Consider the following 26,421-nt stretch of genomic DNA (forward strand, 5'->3'; position numbering starts at 1 on the left):
GCCGCGGGCTTAGATGTGATTTTGAAATGATCACTCGTCACACCCAAAGCAAACATACTACCTTGAAAATTTCATACTTAGATTAACATAGTAAAATGATGCCTCACAGTGATACTCACTACAGCGAAACTACTCTGGTTTTCTGGACCTAAGCAAATCTGTAGTTATTTTAGCCCAGTGATTCCCAAGAGAGAGACTCCTGACCCCTCACAGTCTGAGAAGGCAGAAGTGGTGTAAGAGCTAGGATGTTAAAAAAATAAGTGTTCGGTAAGAGGTGGGATATGTTATTAATTTAAATAATTCAAAAAATACTAACAGAGACAACACTCTTACCCAAGACTAATCTACACAGCTGAAAGAAAGCAAGGTTTTAAAATTATTTTTGTGGAAATTTTATCAATCTTCTTATCAGAAGGCCTGATTGGAATTTATATATGTCTCTGATGAATAAAAAATGAGAAACAAATGATTATTTAATAGTAGTAAATGTAGAAAACATGAAGGTTTTAAAAGAGGAAAAAATAATAAAAGGTGTTTCTGATGATGAAAAGTGTGGGATGACTGAGCACCAGTCCAAGAGGAGCTGCGCATGGCTGAGAGGCTGAGAGCAGAACTGATGTGAAATTTCTATGGGCCCTGGCTGGTTGGCTCAGCGGTAGAGCGTCGGCCTGGCATGCCGGGGACCCGGGTTCGATTTCCGGCCAGGGCACATAGGAGAAGCGCCCATTTGCTTCCCCCCCCCCCCCCCCCCCCCCCCCCCCCCCCCCCCGTCCTTCCTCTCTGTCTCTCTCTTCTCCTCCCGCAGCCAAGGCTCCATTGGAGCAAGGATGGCCCGGGCGCTGGGGATGGCTCCTTGGCCTCTGCCCCAGGCGCTAGAGTGGCTCTGGTCGCGGCAGAGTGACGCCCCTGAGGGGCAGAGCGTCGCCCCCTGGTGGGCGTGCCGGGTGGATCCCGGTCGGGCGCATGCGGGAGTCTGTCTGACTGTCTCTCCCCGTTTCCAGCTTCAGAAAAAAGACAAAGAAGGAAAAAAAAAAGAAACTTCTATGGCTTTTCCAGGTAAGGTTCAGAGACCAGTTCTGACTCTAAGCTCTCCACAATCCTCTGTGAATCCTTACAAGGTCCCAGTTGCTTCATGGATCCTCTTCGGGATTCAAGTCAAACGATCAGAGGAACCACATTTTTGTATCATTCAGGGCTGTCAAAATGACCCCAGACCCTAGTTGATCTGCGTGTAGCAGCTTCCGTATGAATACTTGTTGGATGGGCTTTCCTACCCTTCCGATTTTCCTTTCCATGGCACTTCCAGGTGAGGGAAGGGTTGGGCCCCAGGACTTAGTAGTTATTTAGTATTCTATTTTTAACTTTGATGGTTGCTTTTGCCTTTTACCTGAGCTTCCCCAAGTAGATACTGGGACTCATACCCAAACTATATTTTTCTGTCTTTACTAATCTGGTTTTAGTTCTTTGACTACTTACCCAGGTATTGGCTATGGCTATTGATTTCCTGCATGTTAGGCATTGCTAATACACACTATCTTGCCTGCTTGAATGCAGGCCTTTCACTCTATAATCATGTATGGGCTGAGAAACGTATTTAAAGAATAAATTTGCTTTTAATACATCTCAAATTTATCAGAAAAAAATGGCTTCAGAAACACAGATCATTTTAAGACTAGCAGTACAAATATACAATAATATTGTAAGATAGCTGTTAAATAGCACTTAATTAATTGATCAATTTAGACCTTTAAGAATAAGCTTCAAATTAAGCGAAGAGAAATCTGTAGTATTAACTGTCAAATTACTTACCTATACTGGCAAAATGAACAGCATACCTTTATTCTATCAAACTTGTAAATGATGATTCATTCTTGTTTCTTGTCATGAAGTGTTTTTTATTCATTACCAAATTTATCTTGGAACTTTGGTCTGTTAAATAAATAAGTTGTACAATATAGTCCAAATAGCAGTTATTTATTTGCATATCTATCACTGACTTTAGATTGCCTCATAGAAGCAGACTGGAAGAAAAGTAACACTGTGCCTTGTGATTTCTGTGCTGGGAATTTGATGTCAGATTGCAGGGTGGAAAGCTTTATAAAAATTTAAACGTAATTTATTCAACTACAAAATTACTAGCTCTCCCTCTCTACACTTCACATTCACTCACACACAACCTCCGAAAGAAATTTAATTGTGATCAAGTATAAAATGAACCTAAGGAAATGTCAAACATACAGATATTAAAGAGAAAGCAAACCACAGAGGCTATTTCATAGGAATTATGAACTGAAACAAGGGTCTTGTCCTCATACAGAGGAAGCTCCAAGTTTATGCCAGCAGGCTTTAACACACTGAGACAGTCTTTAAAATACAATTTGAAAATAAGGGTTTTAAAAGTATAGTAGCCTTCATTTCTCAAGGTTAGTGCAGTTAACTAAATCCTCATTTAGTTTTGACCTAACTGACCTCTAGCAGTGTAGCTGACCATTTTACCCAGCAAATCAAGACTCAGTAAATTAAAGAACGCTTCCCCTCAATGTGGTCTCCAAACCAGAGAGTCTTGTGTTTGGTTTCTTTTATCTTTATTAACCTTGTCAATTGATATAGATCCAGAGAAAATTGTTGCTCCTTCCCTATTCTTTCTCAAAGCAAGGACAGTTGATATAATTTACAAGTTGGTTCTTTGTCTCCTAAGCTCTCCCTCCTAAGCTTCGGGCTGCTGTGTGTGCATGAGAAGACTGGCACTATGACCTGTCATGGTAAAGGGTTGTGCCTAAAAAAGCTTAACAGCATTTAGAACATGAAGATACGTATTAAAATTAAGCCATAAAACCACATACATGCAAGAATTATTTTTTGAGAAAATTTTGTGTCAGGTATTGTGTCCAGTTTTAGAGGGACAGGGAGATATTCACTGTGGCATCAAGGACTTCATTCTCCATCCCGGATTTGACATTGGATCTTATAAATTCCTTAAACTGACAGCCATGTCTAATTCTCTTTCATGGTCAATGGATGAGTGTTAGAGCAGTCATGAAATCAATCTCACTTGGGAGACTAAGTCTGCCAGAGATAGTAGTAAGGAAAATTTCTTCCCTCTGAGAACAAAATGAATAGCTTTATTGCTGTTAGTTCAGGCAGAACTCTATTTGGTAGTTAGCATTTCTGTAGTGTGAGCTTAAGTAAGCTCTGATTTGATTATTGTCATGGATGATGTAATATATAGATGTAAGTTCAAAATACAATTGTGGTTCATACATGATCATATTACAGTTGATTTTAGTAAGTGAGGACAAGAATTTTAAGCAATGGCCCATATTCTAAACTTTCTTTTAAAGGAAAAGGAAAAGGAAAGGGGGAAAATTTATAGTTTGTTTGTTTTAAGCAAACACAAGTTGCGTCCCTCTTGGTCATTTGCTAACTAATGAACTGCACTATAAGATAAAGCAGATATCTGTATTACTTGTCCTGGTTAATGTATATATTTGTGAATGACATTTTCCATACATTCTTTTAGATATTTTATAGACTATATTGTTTATTATCATTATTTTATTTACTTAATATTTATAGTTTGAGCAGCCACTATATGGCAGGTATATTGGATATTAAAAAACATCACCTAATGCTCTTAAGAACTCAGTAATGTTTTTAAGGTTAGATTCAGATTTCATAAAATTTTCAATAAGTGAGGTAATGATAATTCTGTCTGAAAGGAAGGCTAATAATAATTTTCCACAAAAATTTTCTAAAATACTTATGCATACTTAACAGTTTGGGAACTTAGCATCTTGGTAATAGGGCCCTGATTTTTTTCTATATATATCACTACCTTAACCTCCATTTGTAATCTCTGTTTCTACCCCAACTCAACGATAGCCATATTGTTGAGTATTGCTTAGTATTGGCCTATATGATTGGTTTTCTTTGCCCTCAAGGATCGGTTTAGTGATAACCAGATAACCCAATTTGGGCCATCGAGGGCTAGAGTCAACTAGCCCTCAATTTTTGTCAATTTTTGGATAAGCAGTCAGGGAAAAGATACTTCCTCTACATGCCTGAAGTCTTACCTTGAATAGCAGTCTAGAAATAATGTGGTACTTGAGAATAAAGCTCATATGGAGGAAAGCTCAGATAAGAGGTGAGTAAGGATAACATTTTATGATCTCATTCAAGCTCTAATCCAGTACCTGCTGGAGCTAGTTCTATCCCCCCTGTTATTATGTAGACAAATGTTTTTCTTTTTTTCTGCTTATGTCAGATCCAGTTGGGATCTTGTTCATTTGTGACAGAAAGGGTCTTGAAAATAAGCTGTGGAAACATACTGTGTCTTAGGCCCTGTGCCAAGAGGCAGAAAGACATGAAAATGAGTAAGACCATTGTCTGTGACCTTAAACAATTCACAATCCATTGAGGTTATAGATATTGATAAAAAAATGAACCACAAGAGGTATATACAAAGAGCTATGAAAAAGCATGGTGATGTCCAGTTACTCGTTTGATGGAGTGGAGAGAGTGGCAGAGAAAAAAATGGTAGATCCAGAAAGATTTCATTGAGATGAAATTTGATCTGGGATTTGTAAAATAAGTAAGGTTTGATAGATGAACAAAATAGGCATGAACATTCTAGAGTGAGGGAATAATAATGAACAAAGACAAAAGGTATAAAACTTTATTACGCATGGAAATGAATAATGGACTGTGATTAGGATATGAGGAATGTGAAAGGAGAAAAGTTCTGGAAGGTGAGTCTAGAAAAGTATGTGGGAAACAGATTGTGCAAGGTTTCTAATGCCTCATCCTTTGGGTAGTAGGAAGCCATGCAAGAGCCGTGAGGGTAGCTTGGATAGAGGTGGAGGTGAGGGAGTGGGAAATGATGAAGGCAAGCGGACAATGTTGAGAGGTAACTAATCAGTAAAACTGACAGAGTGTGGTGATGTGTTGGGCATGGGGCATGGCTCCTAAGCTTTTGAATTCAGCTCTTGTTTGAAAGGTGGTGCTGACCTTGGCCAGTTGGCTCAGTACATAGAACATTCACCTGGCATATGGACATCCCAAGGTTTGATTCCTGATCAGGGCACACAAGAGAAGCGACCATCTGCTTCTCCCCACCTCCCTCTCCCCTTTCTCTCCTTCTTCCCCTCCTGTGGCCAGTGGGTTGATTGGTTTGAATGTTGGCTCCAGGAACTGAGGATAGCTCGGCTGATTCAAACACTGGCTCCAGATAGGGGTTGCCAGGTAGCTCCTGGTTGGAGTGCATGTTGGAATCTATCTCACTATCTCCCATCCTGTCACTTAAAAAAAAAGGTGGTGCCTTCACTAAGATATGACATTTTTCTTGGAAGAGAAGTAAGTTGTTGAGGGCAGTCAATTGTGAGTTCTATCATGGCTAAGGTATTTGAGTTGCTTTTGAGGCATCTAAGTGAAAATCTAGGGCTCAGAATTCTGGGTAAGAAGTATACATTTTGGGATCATAAGCGTGTAGATAATTATTTAATCCAGTGTTGCAGATAAAATTTCCTCGGATGAGAAGATAGTGAATAGGAAGTCTCAGGATCAAGCTTGAGGAATTCTATTTTTTATTTTTTTTATTTTTCCGAAGCTGGAAACGGGGAGGCAGTCAGACAGACTCCGGCATGCGCCTGACCGGGATCCACCCGGCATGCCCACCAGGGGGCGTCACTCTGCCTCAATCAGAGCCATTCTAGCGCCTGAGGCAGAGGCCACAGAGTCATCCTCAGTGCCCGGGCAAACTGCTCCAGTGGAGCCTTGGCTGCGGGAGAAGAAGAGAGAGACAGAGAAGAAGGAGAGGGGGAGGGGTGGAGAAGCAGATGAGCGCTTCTCCTGTGTGCCCTGGCTGGGAATCGAACCCGGGACTCCTGCACACCAGGCCGACGCTCTATCACTGAGCCAACTGGCCAGGGCCTAAGCTTGAGAAATTCTAATGAGTAACAGTCCAATGGAAAAAAAAATTCTGCAAAAGAAGATGAGAAGGAGCAAAGTTTTGTAAGAGTAGCAAATATAAGATATTTCAATGGTATTCACTTGGAACAGCTCTCTTTTTCCCTTCTAACTTCCTGTTTGCTGTGTTTTTCCATTTGCCAAGGGTTGCTGGGGGACCCATAGACATTTTGGGGACCTAGTGAGGGGAGAAATCAAGTTGGGGATGCATTTAGTTGAATTTAGTAAGGAATGTTTATAAGGCTTTTCTATACCTTCTGTGTGGACTTAAGTTGTTGTGCTCATGCTGTAAGGATGGCTTCTCTAAATACTCTCACACAGTGTCCCAGCTCACTCAGCATCCTGAGATGAATTCAAGCCAGAGGCCACAGTGCAACACAAAGGTGTTCTACAGTATGTATACTTGGAAGTATGCACAGTGAAAGAGAAACAAAGTTTAAAATTCATGGAGCCAGAAGCTGGTCAATGGCAAATTCTTCCAAGCATCAGTTGTGTAAGATGGGGTTTTTATTGCTGCCTGATCACAGCACAAAATCTTTCCTGTCAGGAGCATACTCAGTAATATAGCATATATACAATGATAAACACATTTTTCTTTATTACTGTTAAATGGAATAATGCAAAATATAATTTATCAGAATTTCTGCATTTGTGGGGCATGAACCTGTAGTACTACAAATAGGAAATATATCACTGTGCATCCCAACCATTAATAATATTAAACAACTTTGATTGACTATGCAAAAAAAAAAACTGGATTATTTTCCTGTAGGCATACAGAAAAATAATATGAAAACTGCTATCATATCAAAAAGCAAAAATTTAGGAAAATTAATATAAACATGCCATTTTTTCTGGATGTTGTAATGTTTGTGGTATTTGTTAACCTTTTAAAATTTGAAATACATAATGATTTCTTTTCTTATTCCATATGGATATTCATTATTATAACTGATTTTTAAAAATATATATTTTTAAAGAGCTCCCTTCCTGAATGCATAAGTTTTAGGCCTTATAATTTGCCCCCAGTAAGACATGAGAACTTTTGAATAAACCTGTGTGATTATTTCCTTAAAATAAATTTCTAAAAAATGAATTTTAAGGACAAAAAGCCTGTACTTTTTTAAGGCATTTGATATTTTTTGCAAAACTCTTCATCTGAAATGCTGCACCAATTACTCTCTCTCAAGAAATGCCTGTTTCCCCTCATTATTTTGAGCCCTAGGTATTATTTTTTTTTTTTTTTTTTTTTTTTACACAAAAGATGGGTACAGACTGAGAGCCCATATCTCTGCAGCCTCATCATATTTATTGGTCTCTTTGTTCATCAAGCAAATTAGCAGAGCCTGAGTTCAGGTGCAGAGAAGGGTAATTAATACCTTTCAGATATGTAGGGAAAAGGCCATAGAGATTAGCCGTTTCCTTTTTTTTTTTTTTTTTTAATAAATTTTTATTAATGGTAATGGGATGACATTAATAAATCAGGGTACATATATTCAAAGAAAACATGTCTAGGTTATTTTGTCATCAAATTATGTTGCAAACCCCTCGCCCAAAGTCAGATTGTCCTCCGTCACCCTCCATCTAGTTCTCTGTGCCCCTCCCCCTCCCCCTAACTCTCTCCCTCCCTCCCTCCCATGTCCTCCCTCCCCCCCCACCCTTGGTAACCACCACACTCTTGTCCATGTCTCTTAGTCTCATTTTTATGTTCCACCAATGTATGGAATCATGTAGTTCTTGTTTTTTTCTGATTTGCTTATTTCACTCCTTATAATGTTATCAAGATCCCACCATTTTGCTGTAAATGATCTGATGTCATCATTTCTTATGGCTGAGTAGTATTCCATAGTGTATATGTGCCACATCTTCTTTATCCAGTCTTCTATTGAAGGGCTTTTTGGTTGTTTCCATGTCTTGGCCACTGTGAACAGTGCTGCAATGAACATGGGGCTACATGTGTCTTCACGTATCAATGTTTCTGAGGTTTTGGGGTATATACCCAGTAGAGGGATTGCTGGGTCATAAGGTAGTTCTATTTGCAGTTTTTTGAGGAACCACCATACTTTCCTCCATAATGGTTGTACTACTTTACAGTCCCACCAACAGTGAATGAGGGTTCCTTTTTCTCCACAGCCTCTCCAACATTTGCTATTACCCGTCTTGTTGATAATAGCTAATCTAACAGGAGTGAGGTGGTATCTCATTGTAGTTTTGATTTGCATTTCTCTAATAACTAATGAAGCTGAGCATCTTTTCATATATCTGTTGGCCATTTGTATCTCTTCCTGGGAGAAGTGTCTGTTCATGTCCTCTTCCCATTTTTTTATTGGATTGTTTGTTTGTTTGTTGTTGAGTTTTATGAGTTCTTTGTAAATTTTGGATATTAGGCCCTTATCTGAGCTGTCGTTTGAAAATATCAGTTCCCATATAGTTGGCTGTCTGTTTATTTTGATATCAGTTTCTCTTGCTGAGCAAAAACTTTTAATTCTGATGTAGTCCCATTCATTTATCTTTGCCTTCACTTCTCTTGCCATTGGAGTCAAGTTCATAAAATGTTCTTTAAAACCCAGGTCCATGATTTTAGTACCTATGTCTTCTTCTATGTACTTTATTGTTTCAGGTCTTATATTTAGGTCTTTGATCCATTTTGAATTAATTTTAGTACACGGGGACAGGCTGTAGTCGAGTTTCATTCTTTTGCATGTGGCTTTCCAGTTTTCCCAACACCATTTGTTGAAGAGGCTTTCTTTTCTCCATTGTGTGTTGTTGGCCCCTTTATCAAAGATTATTTGACCATATATATGTGGTTTTATTTCTGGGCTTTCTATTCTGTTCCATTGGTCTGAGTGTCTATTTTTTTGCCAATACCATGCTGTTTTGATTATCGTGGCCCTATAATATAGTTTGAAGTCAGGTATTGTAATGCCCCCAGCTTCATTCTTTTTCCTTAGGATTGTTTTGGCTATTCGGGGTTTTTTATAGTTCCATATGAATCTGATGATTTTTTGTTCCATTTCTTTAAAAAATCTCATAGGGATTTTGATGGGAATTGCATTAAATTTGTATATTGCTTTGGGTAATATGGCCATTTTGATTATATTTATTCTTCCTATCCAGGAACAAGGAATATTTTTCCATCTCATTGTATCTTTTTCGATTTCCCTTAACAATGCTTTGTAATTTTCATTATATAGGTCCTTTACGTTCTTTGTTATGTTTATTCCTAGGTATTTTATTTTTTTTGTTGCAATCGTGAAGGGGATTATTTTTTTGAGTTCGTTTTCTAATATTTCATTGTTGGCATATAGAAAGGCTATGGACTTTTGTATGTTAATTTTGTATCCTGCGACCTTACTGTATTGGTTTATTGTTTCTAATAATCTTTTTGTGGAGTCCTTCGGGTTTTCGATGTATAGGATCATATCATCAGCAAAAAGTGATAGCTTTACTTCTTCTTTTCCGATATGGATGCCTTTAATTTCTTTCTCTTGTCTGATTGCTCTGGCCAGAACTTCTAGCACCACGTTGAATAAGAGTGGAGAGAGTGGACAACCCTGTCTTGTTCCTGATTTAAGGTAGAAAGTCCTCAGTTTTATGCCGTTTAATAGGATGTTGGCTGATGGTTTATCATATATGGCCTTTATCATGTTGAGATATTTTCCTTCTATACCCATTTTGTTGAGAGTCTTAAACATAAAATTGTGTTGTATTTTATCAAAAGCCTTTTCTGCATCTATTGATAAGATCATGTGGTTTTTGTTCTTTGTTTTGTTGATATGGTGTATTACGTTAACCGTTTTGCGTATGTTGAACCATCCTTGAGATTCTGGGATGAATCCCACTTGATCATGATGTATTATTTTTTTAATATGTTGTTGTATTCGGTTTGCCAGTATTTTGTTTAGTATTTTAGCGTCTGTATTCATTAGAGATATTGGTCTGTAGTTTTCTTTCTTTGTGCCATCCTTGCCAGGTTTTGGTACGAGGGTTATGTTGGCCTCATAAAATGTGTTTGGAAGTATTGCTTCTTCTTCAATTTTTTGGAAGACTTTGAGTAGAATAGGAACCAAGTCTTCTTTGAATGTTTGATAGAATTCACTAGTATAACCGTCTGGGCCTGGACTTTTAATTTTGGGGAGATTTTTAATAGTTTTTTCTATTTCCTCCCTGCTGATTGGTCTGTTTAGGCTTTCTGCTTCTTCATGACTCAGTCTAGGAAGGTTGTATTGTTCTAGGAATTTATCCATTTCTTCTAGATTGTTGTATTTGGTGGCATATAATTTTTCATAGTATTCTACAATAATTCTTTGTATTTCTATGATGTCTGTGGTGATCTCTCCTCTTTCATTTTGGATTTTATTTATTTGAGTCCTGTGTCTTTTTTCCTTGGTGAGTCTTGCCAAGGGTTTGTCAATTTTGTTGATCTTTTCAAAGAACCAGCTCCTTGTTTTATTGATTTTTTCTATAGTTTTTCTGTTCTCTATTTCATTTATTTCTGCTCTGATTTTTATTATCTCCTTTCTTCGGCTGGTTTTGGGTTGTCTTTGTTCTTCTTTTTCTAGTTCCTTAAGGTGTGAAGTTAAGTGGTTTACTTCGGCTCTCTCTTGTTTGTTCATATAGGCCTGAAGTGATATGAACTTTCCTCTTATTACTGCTTTTGCTGCATCCCAGAGATTCTGATATGTCGTATTTTCATTTTCATTTGTCTGTATATATCTTTTGATTTCTGCACTTATTTCTTCTTTGACCCATTCATTTTTTAGAAGTATGTTGTTTAGTTTCCACATTTTTGTGGGTTTTTCCCCCTCTTTTTTGCAGTTGAATTCTAGTTTCAAGGCTTTATGATCAGAAAATATGCTTGGTACAATTTCAATTTTTCTAAATTTGCTGATATTATCTTCGTGGCCCAACATATGGTCAATTCTTGAGAATGTTCCATGTACACTAGAGAAAAATGTATACTCTGTCGCTTTGGGATGAAGTGTCCTGTAGATGTCTATCATATCCAGGTGTTCTAGTATTTCGTTTAAGGCCACTATATCTTTATTGATTCTCTGTTTGGATGACCGATCTAGAGCCGTCAGCGGTGTATTGAGGTCTCCAAGTATAATTGTATTTTTGTTAGTTTTTGTTTTAAGGTCAATAAGTAGCTGTCTTATATATTTTGGTGCTCCTTGGTTTGGTGCATATATATTAAGGATTGTTATGTCTTCTTGATTCAACTTCCCCTTAATCATTATGAAATGACCATTTTTGTCTCTGAGTACTTTTTCTGTCTTGTAGTCAGCATTATTAGATATGAGTATTGCTACACCTGCTTTTTTTTGGGTGTTGTTTGCTTGGAGTATTGTTTTCCAGCCTTTCACTTTGAATTTGTTTTTATCCTTGTTGCTTAGATGTGTTTCTTGTAGGCAGCATATAGTTGGATTTTCTTTTTTAATCCATTCTGCTACTCTGTGTCTTTTTATTGGTAAGTTTAATCCATTTACATTTAGTGTAATTATTGACACTTGTGGGTTCCCTACTGCCATTTTATAAATTGCTTTCTGTTAGTTTTGTATCTAGTTTGATTCTTCTCTTTTGTTTTTCTATCATTTGTTTTTGTTTGTTTGTGTTCCATACTTCTTTCCTCTGTTGCTACCTTTTTTAAGTCAAGTGTTTTTGTGGTGGTTTTTTTGAGAGTGGTTACCATTAAGTAATGAAAAGGGTACCTACCATATTCATTGTAGTACCCTATCTTATAAGTATTTCTGCACTTCATCATCCTTTGCTACTGTTAATCTCCATCCTCTCCCCCCTTTTTTTCCTTTGTTGACACAGTTTAAGTTTGGTTTTATTGTGTTCTTGGTGGAGCTGTTACTTGTGGTGTTGTTTTCTTTTGTTCTTTGAATCTGGTTGGAAAACCCCCCTTAGTATTTCCTGGAGTGGGGGCTTTCTGTTGATAAATTCTCTCATCTTTTCTGTATTTGTGAATGTTTTTATATCTCCTTCATACTTGAAGGATAGCTTTGATGGGTATAGTATTCTTGGCTGAAAGTTCCTCTCTTTCAGGGCTTTAAATATTGGGGTCCACTCTCTTCTAGCTTGTAGAGTTTCTGCTGAGAAATCTGATGATAATCTAATAGGCCTTCCTTTATATGTTGTACTCTTCTTTTCCCTGGCTGCCTTGAGAATTTTTTCTTTGTCATTGGTTTGTGTCATCTTTATTATGATGTGCCTTGGAGTGGGTTTGTTGGGGTTAAGAAAACTTGGTGTTCTGTTTGCTTCTTGAATTTGAGGCTTTAGTTCCTTCCACAGGCTTGGGAAGTTCTCGTCTATTATTTGTTTGAGTATATTCTCCATTCCATTTTCTTTCTCTTCTCCCTCTGATATACCTATTATTCTTATGTTATTCTTTCTGATGGAGTCAGACAATTCCTGTAGGGCTTTCTCGTTTTTTATTATTTTTGAGTCTCTTTCTTCTTCTCTCTGTTGTGCCTCAAGTTGTTTGTCTTCTATTTCACTAATCCTATCTTCAATCTGGGCTGTTCTGTTAGCTAAGCTTGTTACCTCGTTTTTCAGCTCGTGAATTGAGTTTTTCATTTCTGTTTGATTTGTTTTTATAGTTTCAATTTCCTTGGTAATATATTCTTTGTGTTCATTGAGTTGTTTTCTGATCTCCCTATATTGCCTTTCTGTGTTTTCTTGTATATCTCTGAGTATTTTTAAGATTTCTATTTTAAAATCTCTGTCATTTAGCTCCAAGGCTTCCAATATGTTAAGTCTTTTCTCCATAGATTTTTCCACATCTATTTGTGTTACCTCTCTTTCTTTTGTATCCATAATATTCGATTTCCTCTTTCTTATCGGCATCTGAGGGTGGTCTTATTGATAGCACTAATTAGAATTAATAAAGAGTAAAAAGGAAAAAAAAAAAAGGGTAAAACACCCCACAAAAAAAAACAGTAATAATTTATTATTTCCCCCTTTTTTTCTCTCTTCTCTTTCCCTCCTCTCCCCTCCTCAGGGAAATATTGTGCCTATAATGGAGGGCGTGATTTGGGGTGAAGAGTTCAAGGGGCAAAAAAAGGGAGTAGGGACCTACTAAATGCAAAAAAAAAAAAAAAAAAGGAAGAAAATCTTAGACAAGCATAAGATGATTTGCTTGTAAGTGATGGTCAACTAAGAGATATAATGAGAGGGATAAGAGGGAACCAGAAAAAAGGACCAAAAAAGAATAATAAAGAAGAAAAAATAAAAATAATAAGTAAAAATCTGTTGTATTAAGTGGAGCGAAGACTAAATACAATGGAGACCTTGGGTTGGGAGGACCCAAAATGCCACAAAAATAAACAAACAAGAGAAAAAAAAAATAAAAACAAAAGCAAAAAAGAGAAATAAAGCCAAAAAAAAGCCTTGAGTCCCAAATTAACTAATTTGTTTGTGATTGAGGATTATATGGGAGGAAAGTAAAATGAGAAAAGAAAAAACGTATAGAAAGGAAAAAATAAGAAAAAGAGAAAAACGAAGGAAGAAATAAAATAGGAGGAGAAAAAAACAAAATAAAGCGATACAAAAAAAAAACAAAAGAGGAGAGAGTGAGAGTTAAGTGTTTTGGAGTATAACCTTAAAGGAGGGTGAGGATGAAGAAGAAAAATAAAATGCAACACTCATGGGTAGTGTAGTTCAAGAAAGGGGAAGCATAAGATGGGCAGAGAATAGAAGGACCGAGGTGGAGGAAATAAAGGCAAAAAGATAGAAGAAACAAACAACAACAAAAGAAAATTAGTGGATCAAGTTGTAAAGTCTGTGGGTTTTTCTTGATTTTGAGAGGTTAACTTCTTCCTTTTTCTTTTCTCTCCCTCTTCCTGGTCGGTGACTCTGTACCCCAGGCTCTGCCCCTGTGTCACTCTTAGGTAGGGATTTGCAGTTGATGGGATTCTATGGCAATGTCATATAATTGGCTTTAGTCTTGCTGGAAGTAAAGGCTTGTTGGCGTTTGCAGGGTCCAACGATGAGAGAGTTTGCTTTCCTGGATTCTCTCTCCTAGTCCCCCCTTTCTGAATTAGCAGCCTGGTGATCCAGCTATAAGGCTGCAACTGCTTCTGCCTGGGGAGTAAGAGGCTCAAAGAGCTGGGAAATCCCCACTCTATCCCCACTCAGTGCAAGGCTTTGGGAAAGGCTCTGAGAGTCAGGGCCTCCAGTGTAATCAGGCGGGGGTGGGAGTCAATTGTTGTCAAGGTGACTGTTCAGCGCCTATCATTTAGTTGGACCTCTCAACCCAGGCTTTCCACACTTTGTAGCCTGTTTTTGCAGGGAAGAAGAGGCACTAGTCTCTGCTTACGACTAGTGTAGTATAGACCTTATTATCTGCCAAGTCCTTCTTGTTAACGTTTATCCCTGAATATGGAGGCTCTATCAACCAGAAGTTGCCCCCGCCCCTTTAGCGAGAGGCACTAAAAAATATCACGCCTCTTGTCTTGGATCGCTGAACTGAGAGAGATCTTATCAATTAGAACCGAGGGTGCGGAGATTTTATGGGTTAAGCTAATTTCAGTGATTGGGTCGCAGCTGTGTTTCGAAGGTATTTTAGGCTGCCTGCGCGCGCCCCTCCCCCAACGCTTGATTGTTAGCTTGAATGGCTGGGTGAGGTGCCCCGCCCACGGAGAGAATCTCCCAAGCCTCTCCCGCTCGCCCCGCCGCTGGCGGCTGGACCGCACCAGGCGCAGGATAATGGAGCCCCCTGGGTGTGCGGGCCAGTAGGGAGCCCTGGGCGCGTGGAATGCCCAAGGCACGCGCGCAAATGGGGCGCTCCGGGCACCGGTGGCCGGCGACCCCCACTCGCAGTGTGCGGGCCGCCGGGAACATCAGCGGTGCTCAACCGGACCGGGTGCGTGCGCAGCGGCTCGTGGCGGCTCGTGGCGGCCGCTCGCGGTGGCGGTTCGCGGGGGCTCGCGGCAGCTCGCGGTGGCGGTTCGCGGGGGTTCGCGGCGGCTCGCGATCGACTCGCGGTTCCCAAGTATATGGGCTGACTCACCGCAGGCGCACTCCCTGGCGGCTTGAATGAGCGTCGCTGCGGTAGCTTCCTCCACACCCTCGTCTCTCAGATTCAAGTGATAACAGTCCTTTTGCTTTCAGTTTGTGTGGAACTCCGGAATGCTCCGAGGATAAATTTTTCTGTTTCTAGTTGATAAATTTGTTGTGATTTAGGGGAGAGCTGTCGGACGCGCTTCTCACGGCATCATTTCCGTGACGTCACTCCTAGGTATTAGTTTTAATTATAATATTTGTCAATATATCAGGAGACATGAGTAACATATTGTTATTTTATTTTAGTTTTCATTGTTATTTTAATTTATCTTTCTTTTATAATTAGTTTACTGAATTAATTTAAAAATTTTTAGATATGTTTGTTTTTGTGTGTGTGTGTGTGAATTGCTGGTTTATATCTTTTGATCCTTTCTATGAAGATTTTTATCTGATTGATTTGAGAGCATTCTTTCCTTATTTAGTTTACTCACACTTACTACTATAATACCACAAATCATTTTTCTCATTTTGTTTTGCCTTTTAATATTATTTTATATCTTGAGATATAAATGCTTTCAATTTCAGATGAGATCAGGCACGTTCAGGGTGGTATGGCCGTAGACAAATGCTTTCAATTTCAAATGTATTCGAAGTCTTTTATATAATTTCCACATTTAGTGTCAGAGTTTGAAAGGATTTTTACAATCAAGGACCATAAAAATATTTACATTTCCCTAATAACCTTGTTAGTTTTATTTTATTTTTTAAAAATCTAACTTTATTCTTTCTTAAATTTTTAAAAAAGATTTTCTAATTTTTAGAATCCCCTCCAAAATGATTTGTTAACTAAACCATTCTTTCCTTTTGATTTGAAATTCCACCTCTCTCTTACTTGTTATATAGACTGGTTCTGGTATCTGTTTTATAATGTTGTTTGATTATTGTGTCCCCAGTACTGCCATATTTTGGTCATCATAGCCTTGTTTATTTCTTTTTTTTATCTCCTTCCTTCCTTCCTTCCTTCCTTCCTTCCTTCCTTCCTTCCTTCCTTCTCTCTCTCTCTCTCTCTCTCTCTTCCTCTTTCCCTCCTTCCTTCCCTCCCTTCCTCCCTCTTTCTTTCTTTCTTTCTCTTCCTTCCTTCCTCCCTCCCTCCCTCCCTCCCTCCTTTCTTTCTTTCTTTCTTTCTTTCTTTCTTTCTTTCTTTCTTTCTTTCTTTCCTCTTTTTTTCTTTCTTTCAAGAAAGAGGAGGGGAAGATAGTGAGATAAACTCCTGCATGTGCCCTGACCGGAATCCCCCTGGTAACCCCTATCTTGCGCCGATTCTTGAATCAACCGAGTTATACTCAGTGCCTGGGGCCATGCTTGACCTAGTCGTGCTACTGCTGCAAGAGAAGAGGGGGAGGGAGAGGAAGACAAGCAAACAGTTGCTTCTCTTATGTGCCCTGACCAGGGATTGAACCCAGGACATCCGCACACTGGGCAAATGCTCTATTCACTGAGCAAACTGACCAGGGCCTCTTGTTTCTTTTAATGTTGATTATTATTGCATAATTTTCATTCCATATGAACTTTAAAATTCCTTTTATTTTTCAAATTCCAAACGTATCTTTCCAATTTTCACTAGAATAAAACTTATAAATTAATTTTTTTAACTTTATTTTTGATTACAGAAATATTTTTATTATGAGCTTTTTTAAAATTTAGACAATTTTAATGGGGTAACATTGATTAATTAGGGTACACAGATTCAGGGAAAACATCTCCAGGTCATTTTGACATTTGATTATGTTGTATACCCATCACCCAAAGTCAAATTGTCTTCCATCACCTTCTATTTGGTTTTCTTTGTGCCCCTCCCCTCCCCCCACTCTTCCCTCTCATCGCTTCCCCACCCCTAGTAACCACCACACTCTTGTTTATGTCCATGAGTCTCATTTTTGTGTCCCACCTATGTATGGAATCATACAGTTCTTAGTTTTTTCTGATTTACTTATTTCACTCAATATACTGTTATCAAGGTCCATCCATGTAGTTGTAAATGAACCTATGTCATCATTTTTTATGGCTGAGTAGTATTCCATAGTATATATGTACCACATCTTCTTTATCCAATCATCTATTGAAGGGCTTTTTGGTTATTTCCATGTCTTGGCCACTGTGAACAATGCTGCAATGAACATGGGGCTGCATGTGTCTTTATGTAACCAATATTTTTTAGTTTTGGGAGTATATACCCAGTAGAGGGATTGCTGGGTCATAAGGTAGTTCTATTCTTAATTTTTTGAGGAATCATCATACTTTCTTCCATAATGGTTGTACTACTTTACATTCCCACCAACAGTGAATGAGGGTTTCTTTTTCTCCACAGCCTCTCCAATACTTGTTATGACCTGTCTTGTTGATAATAGCTAATCTAACAGGTATGAAGTGGTATCTCATTGTAGTTTTGATTTGCATTTCTCTAATAGCTAATGAAGATGAGCATCTTTTCATATATCTGTTGGCCATTTGTATCTCTTTCTGGGAGAAGTGATATGAACTTCCCTCTTATTACTGCTTTTGTTACACCCCAGAGATTCTGATATGTCGTAATGTCATTTTTGTTTGTATGAAGGAGAGCAACAAAACTTTTTGACTTTAAAGATAGCTTTCTAGCTTGTTAGCTAGATTGTTCTGAGATACAGAATAAGAAACCTTACTGAACTATGATGAACCACATAGAAAGCTTTCTTTTGCCTCTTTGGACTGATGATACTCTATTCTGGTAGTAATGACTAACCCTTCACAAAGCTCTGTTTGTTATTCAGCCAAACCTTAACCCCATTCTGTCTTCAAGGTTGTCCATTAAGAATGTGCTGAAATGACTAGATACCAATTCTGTGCTTTAGTTCCAGAGACACAACATATGGATTTTATCTAGACTTTTATATTTATAATATTCACTTTAGGGTCCTATTATATTAGTTAAATATTAATGCTCTAAGCATGCTTTTCATAGCCTTCTCTGTTTCTTCTACACTGGTGAATATTCCTAGAAATTAAAAATACTATGTTTTATTATCCATGTCATTGCTGTTGCATTTTGATGATAAATTATTTTTAGAAAATGAAATATATATATATGAATCCTCTCAGGGTCTTGTGTGTTTCTCTGAATAGCAATTTTATATTTCCTCACTATTTTTCCTGAGATTATTACATATCTTCCATAAGTATCTATAAAATACCAAGCTATAGTCTTAAATATTGGACATACTTTCTGATGAGTTCTTAATGAGATTTTAAACAATACTGTATGTGGTAGAAAAATGCTCACACAAAAGTAGTTTGGAAAAACCTAGTTTTTAATATGTGTACAGAATTTATATTATTTCTTACATTCTTTAATTGTGACAAGACACATTGGGATGGCTAGCCAGTGTGTTTAAATTTATGACTTTCCTAGATGGAATACCAAAGGTTAATGAATTCTTGGTACATTTCAAAAATGAGAAGATCTCAGTTACTATGACAATAATCATAGATAGTGAGGGATGGTAGTGCTGAGTCAGAGAAACTCAAGAGTATGGGCATGGAGACTTCAAAAGCTGCCTAACTGCTGACTTGCTTATATCTAAATACAAATAACTATAAAAGGTGACTTCAACAGCTTAGAACTGGGTGATTATAACTTTAATGGTTCATCTGGCACAGATAGGGCATTTTGGAGGAGGAAGCTCTTTCTTCAGGAGGAGAGGGGGACTGAGAGGACAAACTTAGTTTTGCAGACTGAGTTTAAGGTAGTACAGTAGTCCCTGTGAAAGGTCCAGGACCTGGCAAGAGTCACATCAACCATGCAGAGGCCAAAGTGTGGAAGAGAAGATTTATTGCAAATACCTGGGTGCAGGTGGGCTGAGTCTGATAAGGGAGTCAGCCCTGAACAGGTGTGAGAGGATTGGTTTTATACTCCTCTGCCTCTTTCTGGCAGTTTCTGTTGATGCTGGTTATCAGGCTTCTGGCCTGGCCTTTTGGTATTCTTCTGTTTCCATTTTAGCTTTTATTGGTAATGGGTCTGTTTTAGTTCCTGTCTCCATTGGTAATGGGCTCCTTCTGCTGTTTGCCTCCTGCCTCCATTGGTAACGGGCTCCTGCTTTGTCAACTTAAAGGTTAAGTACAGTTCTTCACATACTGGCTGAGGAAGGTTTGGAAGGGAGTGGTTTTGAGCCCTGAGGATACATTTTGCCTTAACACCCCTTATCTGTGGTTTTGCCTTCCATGGTTTCAGTTACCCACTGTCAAACATGGTCTAAAAACATTAAATGAAAAATTTTAGAAATAAACAATTCATAAGTTTGAAATTGTACGTTGTTCTGCTTAGCATGATGAAATCTTGCCTCATCTCACTCTGTCCTGGGATGTGAATCATCCCTTTGTCAGCATGTCCATGCTGTATACACTTCTCACTCATTAGTCACTTGACAACCATCTTGATAATCAGACTAACTCTTGTGATACTTCAGTTCTTGTGTTCAGGTAACCTCTACTGTAGCTTAATGCTATGTTACAATGTCTACATCATTCTCCTGACTTCATCTTGTCACGTAGGCATTGTATTATTTCACATCACCAGAAGAAGGTTAAGTACAGTACAATAAGATATTCTGAGAGAGAGAAAGACCACATTCACATAATTTTTATTATAGGATATTGTTATAATTGTTCTATTTTATTATTAGTTATTATTGTTAATCTATTACTGTACTTAATTTATATATTAAACTTTATTATAGGTATGGATAAGAAAAAAACACAGTATATATAGGGTTTGGTACTATCCGTGGTTTTAGTTATCCACTGGGGGTTGTAGAACATATCACCTGAGGGTATGGTAGGACTGCTATAATCTCATTGCCACCACAAGCCCAGGAAACCACTCACCTACTTATCTATTTTATTTCAATATAAATTTTCTTTTTCTGGACTATTCCATGAGATATTTTGCATATATAGAAATTAGTCATAACAAGTGATAGCTAGTTATAAAAAATGAAGAAAAGTAGATAACAAAATATTAATATAGGATTAGCTTATTTGAATTTATATGGAGGGAGAGAGAGGAAAACTGGAATGGTAATCTCCAAAATGTTAATAGGAGTTACCCCTGAGGAGGAGAAATATGACTACTTTTTTGTTGTTGAAATCGATGATGAGAAAAAAGAAATACAAATTATCTTAGAACATGGCTCCTCAAATGGGCTCTTTTAAGGTTTTCCCTTCAGTGGAGTATCTGAATAAGGAAACTAAATTTACAATTGCCTCTGGACAGAGAGGGTTATTTTTCTGAAGCCTCAGGAGTTGGACACAGGACCAAATAGAAATAAAGTTATTGGTTGATATGACTGGTCCCTGTATGATTTAAGTGCTCAGCAGAGTAAAGCCTCTAAAAAGTCACAGAGAGTATTGATGCTTCAAGACTACTTGTTATTTGCAAGACTACTTACTCAGCCTTTCTACTTTTGAGTAAGCTTGGACTCTTGGAGATATTTAGCCAATATTAGCTTCAAGGAGAGAGGTGAGAATAGTGGAAGGGTGTTCATTCCGTTTCTTCTGTGGTCCCAACTTTAATACCCGGGGTGGGGGCAGAAGCAGAAACGAATGCCTATATCCTCTTTAAGAAGGGAAAGTGATAGATGAGTGATCTTCTCCTTTATTTGCCTTCTTGCTCTCCTGCATCTTTTGTAAATGAAATCTCCCATTCTCTTTAGGGTGTTAATTCTTAAAGTGGGCAATTTAAAAAAAGTATGTAATCATATCATTTATTGCATGCCAATGTGTTGTTAAAAACAAATTTGGTACTTTTATGTCACTGTAGTTTTTGGAAACTATTTTCTTCAAAAGGGCACAGCACTGTTAGAATCAGGCATACATTAGCCAGGAGCATAAACTTTGGGGTAAGCTGATAAGATTATTTTATGCTACTGATTCTTGAAATAGAACCTGATCTATTTATTGTTGTTATTGACTTTGCATAGGAATAAAATTGCAATGATCCAAACTGTACCTCTGGAAGCAGGAATTTCATCTGGAGTCTGGAAAACTTTAAACCCATTTTTCTTTGTCTTTCTTTCACTATTTATAATAGTCTATTTCTGAAAGATGTGGGAAATGTTTCACTATGTGAGGATAATATGACTGCTTCCACATTTTAACACCTTATTTTCTAAATTACTCTACTTAAAGAGTTTATTTAGTGTGTTTGAATTACAACTCTCTTAAAACATCACTAATTTAAAATCAGTGGGGCCCCAGTCAGTTAAGCTTTGCCTAATAGTTAATGCCTGAGGGCAGAAAGCACTAAGAGCCAAATCTCAGGCTTTGCACAGAAGATGTTGCATAATGGTGGAAAAACTTTCTCTCACCCATTAATTTGGCTGACAGTGATATGGCTCAGCAAGCTGCTTTGCCTTCAGGAAGTCCATAAAGGGGATGACCCCAGGTCCCTCACTGAGAATCCCTAGTGTTGACCCTCAGTGTTCTTTAATGATATTATAACGGGATCAGTCCAGATCCTGGGGCTTTAATAGCCTTCTCTGTGGTGTGTATGTTTGCAAAGGCTTGGTAGCTACTGTCTCTCTTTAGGACATTGATGAAGAGTTTCAGTGCTCACATTTTATGCTTATTAGTGATACTTTTCATGAGTTTCCAGGGTTAAAGTGACTTTCTCACACTGTTTAATGATTTTCAGTTTAACTCCCTTTCTGAGTGGATGTTGTAAAGATTAATTAGCCAATGTTCATAAAGTGCTTTCAAGCTGAAAAGTGCTGCACAAGGGTGTACAGACTCATTAGCTCCTTAGTCATCAAGGTTTTTCAGACCTTTTGGTATTCAGAACTAGATGGTACAGGCCAAATTTGTATTTCTTCATGGAAGAGGGAGGGCTTCAGAAAGACCAGAATTGAGCAGCAGGTCTTTTATTTTATTTTATTTTTAAAAAGACATCTGTTGCACTGAGATTAGATAAAAGATATTAAAATATTTTGTTTATCAACTATGTCTCTATTGCTTCAATTTCTTCTTACTCCTTTTTTTCAAAATGTATTTGCCTATTTATCCTGCTTATTTATTTATTTATTTATTTATTTATTTTGTGACAGAGACAGAGAGAGAGACAGAAAGAGGGACAGATAGGGACAGACAGGCAGGAAGAGAGAGAGATGAGAAGCATCAATTCCTCATTGTGGCTTCTTAGTCTCCTTAGTTGTTCATTGATTGTTTTCTCATATGTGCCTTGACTAGGGGTTCTACAGCAGAGCGAGTGACCCCTTGCTCAAGCCAGTGACATTGGGCTCAAGCCAGCGACCATGGGATCATATCTATCATCCCACGCTCGAGCCAGCGACCCCTGTGCTTAAGATGGTGAGCCCGCACTCAAGCCGGATTAGCCTGCGCTCAAGCTGGCAACCTAAGAGTTTCAAACCTGGGTCCTCCGCATCCCAGTTTGATGCTCAATCCACTGTGCCACAGCCTGGTCAGAGCATCTTGCACATTTACTTAGAAATTTTATTGATTATATTGTCATATGGATTTTCATAATGGAGGAAAGGTGGAAAGCTTAATTAAATAACCCATGTCTCCTCCTATCCATCTCCATCATGATCAGCATCTCCACTGTAGAGAAAACAAAGAAAAAAACAAACAGAAAACTACCAGGAAAATGTTGTCTGTTTGTATAGGTGATGTTGAACATGGTCCCAATCTGTCAAAAGCAGAAAAATTCTGGCAGAATATCTCTCAGCTTTATGTCAACAGCTTTATAATGGCTCATTGACATACTCCTTAAGGCTTGAGGGATGACAAATATAACATCTTGTTCTAGAAGGCAACACGTTGTAGTGTTATCGGAACAAGCTGGGGTTCAAGCTGTCCATTGCCGGCAACCAATCGCAGAGGTTAGAATCAAGTGGTATAAGAGTGTCTTTTAATCAAATTGCCAGCAACCTGAGAAGGCAGGGAGTTTACAGTGCATCCAAATCCTTCTTTAACCCTCTTGGCTGACTGGCCAGTTTATATACTTTTGAGGAAGTTCAGTGATTTATTAAAGAGCATGCAGTAAGTCATGTAGCAGCATGCAGGAGGTGATAGTCCACTTTACACGAATTTTCCTTGGCACATTTTTCTGATGATAGCACAGGTCCAATTTGCATAGATCCATTGCTGGTCCCTTTGTCATCCTTGGTGTTATTTACAGGAGAGCTGGAGTCAGGCATCTCTGAGGAATGGCTGGGCCTGGCGCCTCTGGGAGCCATCTGTGTCTCTGGGAACCATCTGCAGAAGAGATTTCCTGCTCTCGTTGGGAAACAGAGTAAAGATTTAAGATTTATGAACTAAGTTCCTAGTTATTTATAAGGCTTTAACTCATTACAGGAAATATTATGACTAAACCCTTATAAGAAACTATTGTGATTTAACCCCTTTCCTAATCTTTGGGATCCTCAGAGATGTTTGCTTCTAAAGAGGTTTCCCTGCATTTCACAGGGGAAGGCCAGAGAGCCATGAAGAAAAATAGCAAGCAAATTAACTCTTTTTAACCCTATTGATTTCAACTAAAGTTGCTACTACTGAAAATCAATTTTCTATCTTTTGGGTTCCCCTATCAGGATAAACAATCATCAGTTGTAAAATTAGACGAACCTATGTTTCTGTGTGACTCTGAGCAAATTACTCAGTTTTCCAATCTGTAAAAGCACATAATGTTCCTCCCTGAGGAATTGATGTGCAATTCAAATAAAGAAATGAAGTTAAAGTGTTTGCATATAGCAGTTCCTCATTAAATATTAGTTTACTTTGAATCAAATTCAGTAGAGAAATTTATTCTGAAAAAAAAAATCTAAAAATGAAACCATTGCTTCTATACCTCTACTTAATACCAATTCTACTGTTTTTCCTTCTTCTTCACAACTGAGGTCAGAGCATTAGCTTCTACAACATTCTGAGATATTTTGAGGGACTCAAGGTCAGAGCTGAGTTTGCCCACATAGCCAAAGCAAGAATTTAATAGAAAAGAGATGGTAAGGAATGTGAATTGCCCTTCATCTTTTGTTCACCTCAAGCCCTCTGCCAAATCACTTTCCACTCCAGGTAATTCTGTTCTGGTCCTAGTCCTAGGGGTGTCTCATGAGTGAGTGTGTGCCCCTGGTCAGATCTGTCCCTGCAGATCTCATCCCTCTCCCAACAGTGAGCACTGCACTGCCCTCTTCTGAGCAGGGAAGAAACTGCCCCGTATATCTTCAGGACATTATAGTGGTGTGTGTGTGTGTGTGTGTGTGTGCGCATGTGTGTGTGTGTGTGTGTGTGTGAGAGAGAGAGAGAGAGAGAGAGAGAGAAAACATGCCTTTATTCTTCTGCTTTAGAGAAGTCCCAAAGATATGTCACTAGTCACAATGTCCTACATTATGAAAAGTTTAGGAAAATAATGCTCTAGGTTTTTACTTGGGGCATTCTCTCTTCCTCTCGAATTAGAGCTTATTTAATTGAACTTGAGTGACCCCTTGTGATGGGATAGTCTTTGTGAGGATCAGGCCCATCACACCTGTTTCTCCCCATAAGAGGAGCTTTTTTCAAACAGACTTCTGTAGGACCATCTCACCAATTTACATTCATGTCCACTTATTTCAGCAGAGTAGTGGACACAATTTGAACTCTTTGTCTGAGGCTACAAGGTAATCTGGCCTCTAGGTTCCTACTGGGCCCATAGTCACAGGCATACTGATATCTGAAGCTGACAGAGTTCTATGATCAAGCTGAGATCCCCGCTACACTTATATATGTACAAAGGCATTGACTGATATCCTGCCTACCTCTAAATTTGAGTGTGGGCATTTGCCTTAAGTTCTATATTTATCAGAGTTTATTCATTTGTTTTTTATTGTTCAAAGAAGGAATTCAAAGATGACTTAAACACAGTTTCTGTGTCTGTATCTTCATAATCTGTTGCTTCACTTTATGTCTTCATAGAAGTACCTGTCTTCACTTAGTGCTTGATTGAGACCATCTTATAGTTAACTCTGAAAAATATCCCTTCTGAAGTTAAGCTGCTAGTATTAACTCCATACTCAATCTCTATGGTGGAAAAGAATTATAATCAGGTGTATGTGGGAATGTGGGATTTGGTTCAGTGATGCTTCAATGTTCTTAACACTCTTTTTGCCCCCAGGTTATGCAGATGTATCTTCCATTTTGTGGAATCTCCATATCTAATGCTCAGCTCTTTGCTGCCTCAAGGAAAGAATATGAAAGAAGCAGGGTGAGTAGAAAGAGACAAGGCTGAAAAACCTTAAAGCTCTCTCTTTCAAGAGTCTGTGAGTCATTTTGTCTTTTTAAAAACCAAAGATGACCTTTGAATAGTCCAGGAGTCTTTTTGATTTGTATAATCCTTCAAGTCTATGGTTGAAGATCCCTTTAACTAATGAGCCCAAATAGAAATGGATACAAATTCTCTTGTGCTGTTTGGAGGAAATAATACCAGTTTCTTTTAAAAACAAAATTAATTTCACTTCTGTACTATAAGGCAACAGATATATTCTTGTCTACTTACAGCTTTGAAACAATAAAACAATTTAGTGATATTTTAAAAATTTAATTTCTTTAAAGAGCAAGGTATATTGCAAATGATTTTACAGCTTCATATTTATATTGAAATATTCCCTAATTTTTGTCAGCAGTTATATATATCCAAAGGAAATGACATCACTTTCTGGAAGAGCTATCTGTATCCCAATGTTTATTGCAGCATTATTCACAGTAACTTAGATGTAAAAACAACTTAAGTAACCATTGATGGATGAGTGCATTAAGAAATGATGGTATATATACACAATAGGATATCATTCAGCCATAGAAAGAAGAAAGTTCTGCCATTTGTTACAACAGGGATGGACCAGGAGGGTACTGTGCTAAGGAAGATAAGTCAGGCAAGGACAAACACTGTATGGTCTCACTTGTGTATTGGATCAATGAGAAACAGAACTCATGGAAACAGACAGTAGAATGGGGGTTGCCAGGGCTGGGGAGTGGGGCAAATTGAGAGATTCTAGTCAAAGGGTATTAACTTTGAATCATAAGATGAATAAATTGAGAGGTGATGTCAGAGAAATGTGCCATGAAGAGGGCTCCTGATACCTCTCCCCAAAATTTCAACAAGTTTGACAACTAGAGATAGAAAAATCATCCAAGGAACTTCTGTAAGACACACACACTGAACAAAGGTATAATTGGGTGAAAAGGTGGCTAAATGTGTATATAATGGACCCTGAATGAAATAAGACGGAGAACGGAACATTCCACCTTCCTCACTGACCTGAGCAAGGGCTGCTTTCACTTGGAACTGAGAGAAAGTGGGGGTTGGGGGCGTGGAAAGAGCTGGGCTGGGGCAGAGACGTTCAAGCCGAAGAAAGAGTATGCCCTCAGCGG

At 38.2% G+C, this 26,421-nt stretch overlaps 1 protein-coding gene across 2 annotated transcripts in view; it reads left to right on the forward strand.

Annotated features, from left to right (window-relative positions):
* PDE11A (phosphodiesterase 11A) overlaps positions 1-26,421 on the forward strand; it is a 467,655-nt gene that overhangs the window by 131,432 nt on the left and 309,802 nt on the right. Inside the window, exons 3-4 of one of the 2 annotated variants that reach the window (XM_066232547.1) lie at positions 1,461-1,509; positions 25,164-25,255. In XM_066232547.1, coding sequence (XP_066088644.1) covers positions 1,461-1,509; positions 25,164-25,255 — 141 coding nt within the window. The remainder of the gene's footprint in view (positions 1-1,460; positions 1,510-25,163; positions 25,256-26,421) is intronic. The other variant, XM_066232548.1, reaches the window with a different exon arrangement.

Source organism: Saccopteryx bilineata, chromosome 5 (assembly GCF_036850765.1).
Source record: "Saccopteryx bilineata isolate mSacBil1 chromosome 5, mSacBil1_pri_phased_curated, whole genome shotgun sequence".
Taxonomy (NCBI): Eukaryota; Metazoa; Chordata; class Mammalia; order Chiroptera; family Emballonuridae; genus Saccopteryx; species Saccopteryx bilineata.